The sequence below is a fragment of the Pinus tabuliformis genome, chromosome 3_1, assembly GCF_031772625.1.
Source record: "Pinus tabuliformis cultivar Carrire ecotype Pingquan chromosome 3_1, CPIR1, whole genome shotgun sequence".
NCBI classification, from domain to species: Eukaryota; Viridiplantae; Streptophyta; class Pinopsida; order Pinales; family Pinaceae; genus Pinus; species Pinus tabuliformis.
The window spans coordinates 885604388-885611543 of record NC_142301.1 but is presented as its reverse complement, the minus strand read 5'-3'; the positions used below and the strand labels follow the sequence as shown (position 1 = coordinate 885611543).

The 7156-nt window shown below is 41.9% G+C and overlaps 1 protein-coding gene across 1 annotated transcript; it reads left to right on the top strand.

Annotated features, from left to right (window-relative positions):
* Positions 1–619: 619 nt before the first annotated feature.
* LOC149190443 (uncharacterized) lies at positions 620–6477 on the top strand. The gene is made up of 3 exons (XM_089410516.1): positions 620–2036; positions 2251–2309; positions 2482–6477. Exons 1-3 carry the CDS (start codon positions 620–622, stop codon positions 6475–6477), a joined length of 5472 nt encoding a protein of 1823 aa, XP_089266642.1.
* Positions 6478–7156: the final 679 nt, after the last annotated feature.

Here is a 7156-nt window from a genome sequence, read left to right as displayed (position 1 = left end):
AAACCGCGGATTTAATTCTGAATGGATCGAATCAAACAGCGTCCTTGGGATCAGATTGCTTTTAAGAATCTAGTCAAATTATTATTATTATTTTTAATAAAAATTAATAACAAATTAAGTATAATATAGTAATAGTAATTTACGTTGGAAATTTTGAAGAAAAATATAATAAATAATTATTTTTTATTTTTTAAAACTTTTAATTTTAATTGTTGAAATTTAAACTTGTAAATTAATAAAAATTAATTATTTTCTTAAATTTAATTTGGCATAGTGTAATTATAAATGGAACCAAAAGCAATTTGGAAATGGTTCAACTCGACTCTAACTCAGGGGATGACAAAAGGTCAAGAGAAAAAAGTTAAGTGATTACTATCACACTCAACTTTGTAAGTTTATGCTATTTTTTTTTATTATTAGGTTTTTTTTTTTTTTTTTTTTTTAATGCTTTTGTAATTTTGTTCCTTTTTTGAATAGGATGAAGGGTTGAGGACGGCCGCTGCAGACAAACCTAGGGTTTCTGCGAAACCTGCAACGGCAGGCCTGGCAAACTCGGTACAATCGGTAGATTCAGGTGAAGTGGTGATCAATGTTACACGGCCATAAGGAAAAAGGCAGGATGCAACTTCCTCAGGGGGAGGGCCAGGAGCCTCCCCCCAATACGGACAATCGTACACAGCACACGGAAGACAGGGAAAATGAAAATGAAACGAGCGGCGGTACTATGGAACACAGTAAGCAGAAAGGCAAGGAAATAGACACAGAAGAAAGAAACAGGGCAAGTTCTTCAACTTGCAAGCCAGTAGCTGCACACAGACCAAGGGTGGAGTTCCCAAGTCACCGTATCAATGCTAGGATACAGTACATGAGAGATCACGCGCTGATCGGCAAATTCATAGGAATTTGGCCGACGGAGAGAGCGCTGAGAAGTTGGATTAGTGCAAAATGGCACCCAAAGGGGCACATCTCTCTGCACCTAGGAGCAAAGGGGTTTTTTACAGCAGTTTTTAATTGCCTGGAAGATCGCAACAGGATATTGGATGGGGGTCCTTACTTTTTCAACTCTGCAGGATTATTTCTCAAAGCGTGGGTCGAAAGATTCAACCCAGACAAGGAGGACCTGAGTTATGCGCCAGTGTGGATAAGGCTTTATTCACTGCCGTGGGAGTACTGGGAAGAAAAATCTCTACAAGAGATTGGGAATGCACTTGGCGAGTTTGTAAAGATTGCAGAAGAAACAAAATCATGCAGATACACGTCCTATGCTCGGATTTGTGTCTATATGGATCTCAAGCAAGCGCTGCCAGACACGGTAAGTTTCTTTCATGAAGATTCTGAATGGATTCAAGTTATAGACTATGAGCATGTACCATTTAGATGCAGGAAATGCCATGAAATAGGGCACCTGTACAGAGACTGTCCACAAAATAAGAAACCCTCCTCCCAAGAAAGTCCAGATAATCAAACAACAGATGGCTTCACTAGGGTAACAAATCGAAGGAGAGGGAACAAGAAAGCAACAGGCAATCCCAAGGCAAATCCAGTCAACAAGACAATGCCCACAACGAGCAATAGTTTCGAAGTACTGGCCAAGAATGATGAGCAAGATCTGGAGAAGGACAGGCAGAAGGACAAAGGAGCCGATCAAGAACAACCAGGAGAAACTTCAGGGCAAATAGGAAAGAAGATTCAGAAGCAGTCAAACCTGCAATCTCAAGCTAAACCCGCTCCATGGCAATCACAAGGAATGGATGTTGAATATACGGAGCCAAATGAAAAATCATCAAATGAAAGAGTGGATACCTCTCAAGAACCTCAAATCATGGAAGAAGATCTAGAGCCCTTAGACATAGGGGAGCTGGACATTCTAGGTTTGGAACAAGCATGCAAAACAGGGAATTTTGAAAAAATACCAGATCGGCAAGTGGATAACCTAGTAGAAGTCTTGAACAGAGCACAGAAGAAATACTCTCTAGGAGTCCAAATAGGAAGTCCATGGGATGACAAATTTATCACCAAGGACAATAAGAAGAGAGGTAGGAAAACGACACTTGAGAGAACCATCAAGATCAGAGAGATATTAGTGGAGTCAGGGAGGTATGCCAAACTGACCAAGTATTTCAATGCAAACCCCCACTCTTCTCAATGAAGTTGATATCATGGAATATCAGAGGGCTTAATGGCCCAAGGAAAGGTAGATTGTTAAAAAATATGCTTATGCAAGAAAAACCAAGTATACTTTTTTTGCAGGAGACGAAATGCAGTTCAACAATTTTGGAAAAAATAGCAGCGAAAGCCTGGCCAGGAGGGCTAGTTACAGCTGTTGATGCTTAGGGAGCTTCGGGAGGACTTGCAATCCTTTGGGATGCGCGAGCCATCCAACTAAACAATATACAAGCTAACAAAAGTTTCATTCAGGCAACCTTTCACCTCTCAGGTACTAATACCTATGGACTGATAACGAATGTTTATTTTCCTCAGGATACTGCTCAAAAAGCTCAAATCCTGAATACTTTGTCAGAACTCAACTCAGACAGGCCATACCCACTTTGGATCTCAGGCGGTGATTACAACATGATAGCAAACATGGAGGAAAAACAAGGCGGCAGAAGTAGAGCAAATAGTGATGGCAACCTACTAAAAAATTTCATTCACAACAACTGGTTGGTGGATGTTCCCACAAGCAATGGCCTCTTCACTTGGAGTAATAAAAGAGAAGGGTCGCAGCAGATTGCTTCGCGTCTTGACAGGTTCCTCATCTCAGATAATGCAACTCACTTAGGAGGGGAATTTACAGCATCTATATTACCTATCTCAGGATCAGATCATTGGCCTATCGAACTGCAATGGAACAGGCCAGGCAACAATCTCAAACGTCCCTTTCGATTTGAAGAATTCTGGTTAACTCACCCGGACTTTGAGGAGCTAGTCAGATCAACCTGGCTCAAATTCAATCCTTCTGAAGGCACTAGAATGTCCAGGTTCCAGCAAAAACTCAAACATCTAAAAGGAGCAATCAAACGATGGAATCATAATACTTTTGGCAACATCTTTAAGGCTCAAGACACTCTTAACTCAGAAATGAAGAAAATCCAGCAAACCATCATCACTGAAGGGCGCACGGAGGAATTAACCAAGCAGGAGCAAATCATAGAATCTAGAATGTTAGAAAGGGCTAAACAGGAGGAAACATTATGGAGACAGAAATCAAGGATCAGATGGTTAAAAGATGGAGAAAAGAACACAAATTTTTTTCATAAAACTACGGTGCAGCGCAGAATGATAAATACCATTACTCACATTAAAAATGCACAGGGGGATAAAATTGAAACTCATGAAGGCATTGAAGAGGAATTTCTAAGCTACTTCAAGAAAGCACATCAGGAACCCAATATAAATAGAATGCCGGCTATCAATAAGCTACTAAAGAACATACCAAGAATAATAACAGAGGAACATAACAGTCTTCTCATTAAGCCTATCAACCTACAGGAAGTTGAAGAAGCAGTACAACACCTGAAGGAAGGGAAAGCGCCGGGTCCGGATGGTTTCACGTCAAATTTTTTTCATAAGTTCTGGGACTTGATAAAGGATGAGGTTTGGCATGTAGTGGAGGAATCCAGGGAACTCAGATGGATGTATCCAGGGTTAAATGCCACCTTCATAGCTTTAATTCCAAAGGGGGAAGATTCCAATACTCCAGATAAGTACAGACCAATTGCTTTATGCAATATCATCTACAAAATTACTTCAAAAGTAATAGCAACAAGACTAAAGCCGCTGCTCCCTCTTATTATCTCGCCCGAGCAATCGGGTTATGTAGAAGGACGACAAATAATGGACGGGATTATCCTAACTCATGAGATAATCCACTCCTTAAAGCAAACCAAGAAACCAGGTATGCTGCTTAAGCTAGATCTATCCAAAGCTTTTGATAGTCTCAGTTGGGTCTATATTCAAAAAATCCTTATTGCCTTTGGTTTTGCACATTCTTGGGTCAGATGGATTTTTAACCTATTATCTTCAGCTTTTTTCTCTGTGTTAATCAATGGTATTCCCTCGGCTACTTATCGTCCCTCCAGAGGTATAAGGCAAGGAGACCCCTTGTCTCCCTCTCTTTTTGTAATTATGGCAGAAGGATTGGGTAGAAGCATCACCTCTACCAGGCTAGCTCAGCAATTAAAAGGCCTTTCTTTCAATAATTCCCCTGCTTACACCCACCAGCAATTTGTAGATGATAATATGCTTTTTGGCCATCCTTCGGTGCAAGAAGCTCGCCTCCTCAAATCGATCCTGTCTATCTTTTCTGATGCTTCTGGTGCCCTTATCAATCGAGTTAAATCCCAAATCTTTTTCTTCAATACCCCTGTCATTACCCAGAAAGCTATCAGTCGAATTCTAGGATTCACTACTGCCTCCTTGCCCTCCAAGTATCTCGGTGCCCCTTTAATGGCCTCAGCTCTCAAACACTCTTCCTGGAAGCAATTGTTGGAAAAGCTAGAGACTCGACTCTCCCTTTGGACCAACCGAGCTCTGAATATGGCTAGCAGAATTGTTCTTATCAAGGCAGTCCTTCATTCCATGCCCCTGTATCTATTTTCCATCCTGGCTGCCCCAAAATGGGTTCTCAAAGAAATCAAGAATCTCCAGCGCAACTTTCTTTGGGGAGGTTCAGGCCAAAACAGAAAATGGGCTTTGGTTAAATGGGATAAAGTATGTCTTCCTAAGAAAGCAGGAGGAATTGGGCTAAGAGATCCTGAGCACAGTAATAGAGCAATGGGTGCAAAAATCTGGTGGAGATGGCTAGCCCATCCTAATACTCCATGGGCCTCTCTTTGGACAGCTAAATATGCAAGCAACTGTCCCATGGAAGAAAGAATACGAATGACAGAGATAAGCACGGGATCGGTAATCTGGAATTCGGCTATACAACACAGAAGTCTCATACAGGAACACAGTTTTTGGGAAATTAAGAATGGAACAACGGCTCGTTTTTGGGAAGACTCCTGGCAGCAGTTACCAAAAGTAAGAGACATCCTCCAAGATCATCCAATTTCAGAGCGGGAGATCAATCAATCAGCTAAGGTTAGACAATTCTGGAGCACAGCTATAACTCAAGAACATAGGCAATGGAAAAATGCAAATCAATTTTTACTGAACAGCTCTGAACAAACTCAGCAACATCTCAATACAGAATTGCAAAAGAGGCAAATTACTGTCTCAGAAGAAATGGACATTCTAAGATGGGGTTATGAAGAGAAAGGAATTTTTACTACAAAGGAAGCGTATAAAATAATAGTCCAAGATCAGCTAAACAAAGATAATTTATGGGATAAAATTTGGCACACTTCCAACTGGCCGAAGGTCTCTACATTCCTATGGCTCCTTTGTCACAATAGAATTCTAACTTGGGATAATCTTAGGAAAAGAAGCTTCTCGGGCCCATCTATATGTCTCATTTGCAGGCAAGAGGAGGAAACAACCATACATCTTATGCAGACATGTCAAACTGGAAGAAAACTCTGGGAGAAGGTTGCTTTCCGCTGTCAAAAAGAAGGCAGAGTGCAAGGAGATCTCAAAGCCACTATACGCAACTGGAGTCAAAAGCCATTTCAAAGTAATCTCCTTAACGCTCTGTGGCATCTTATACCTGGCTTACTGATGTGGAACATATGGAAAGAGCGCAATAGAAGAATTTTCAAAGATCAAACTATGCCTCTAGAGCAAATCTTGAATAAATTTCATCAGAACATCATGGAGACTCTATCAATTAGAGAATGGTACGCAGAAGACCTTCCCACATTACCTCAGGAAAAAACAGTATGGGATAACTGGAGGATCCAGATAGACCAAAAGACAATCAATAAAAAGAACCCCGCAATGCAGAGTAAGGAATTAAGCAATTGGACTCCGCCGCCCATTGACATGTTCCAGCTTAACTTTGATGGAGCCTCAAAGGGAAATCCAGGGAAAGCAGGATACGGAGGAGTATTCAGAGACCATAATGGTAATCCTCAGTGCATCTTCATGGGCTCAATAGGCTGGGACACCAATAACTCAGCAGAATTGGAGGGATTATGGAGAGGTCTCAAATTAGCCCATGAAAAAGGTTTCTTTCCTCTCATTATAGAAGGAGACTCGCAAATTATAATTAGAATGATCATAAAGCTTCTACACGGTTCACCCGTTCACAAAGTAAGTAACAGCTGGAGAATGGCCCAGAGGCTTGAGCTAATAAATAACTGGCTTTCTCAGCACCAAGCAATCTCATGCAAACACACCAGAAGGGAAGGAAATAAGCTCGCTGACTTTCTTGCCAATCTTGGAGTGGAAGCTAAGGGTGGCTACTTTGAAGGAACTATAGCCAGCTTAGTTCCCGAAGACCAAATTGCCAAAGTCCAGGAAATTGTCACTCAGGACAAATCTCAGATAAAGAATACACACCCGGATGCGGGTGACTCCAACGGCATTCAATGATGGAATCCGCCAAATGGACATCTGGCCTGACGGATGGCAGGCGGAAGGGAAGCAAGGTACGCGTCGTAGGATGGCGTATCGAGTTCAAGGCAGAGGTATTAAATTTGGATCAGTCTCGAATTTGGTTTATCATCAATGCAAGCATGGCTGCACTGTACACAATTTGGCTCATAGGCATGGATTCGCTCAATGCTCCTGTCGCAGTTAATGACTCTGTTCATTATGTAGCAAAGCCGTTTCAAATCTCTTGTCTAGTCTTTGTGTTAGGATGTTAGCTAGGCTCTGGGATCGCCCTGAATTATTCAGTGCTCTGTCTATTTCTGGTCTGCTCGGTTTCAATCGTTCTCCTAGTTCTTTTGCCTCTGTATTCATGCCTCGTAGCCGAGGAATCCCGCGTCGTGGAAGTCATTCAGGGAACAGAGGTCGCCCTTCCCGACCTGCTCCTCAGAATGTTGCTCCCATTGCCTTAGCTCCTCCTTCTTCTCCGCCTCTGGATCATGATAGGTTTATCCCGAATAATTCATACCAGACCTCCAGGTTTACATTCCAAAGTCGGCTCAACAGGCCTGTGGTGACAGTTAATTTTACTATATTTGTCTCAGAGGAGGAGAGCAGCCAGCTCAGTTCGACTCCTTCTGCCTCCTCACATTCTCAGGATGATAATGTTTTTCTAGGGGAC

Coding starts and splice junctions, on each gene's coding strand:
- LOC149190443 (XM_089410516.1), top strand. CDS start 620: ATGCAACTTCCTCAGGGGGAGGGCCAGGAGCCTCCCCCCAATACGGAC. Junction 2,037..2,250: donor CAAGGACAATAAGAAGAGAG/GTAGGAAAACGA, acceptor CTTTTTTTGCAG/GAGACGAAATGCAGTTCAAC. Junction 2,310..2,481: donor GCGAAAGCCTGGCCAGGAGG/GCTAGTTACAGC, acceptor TATTTTCCTCAG/GATACTGCTCAAAAAGCTCA.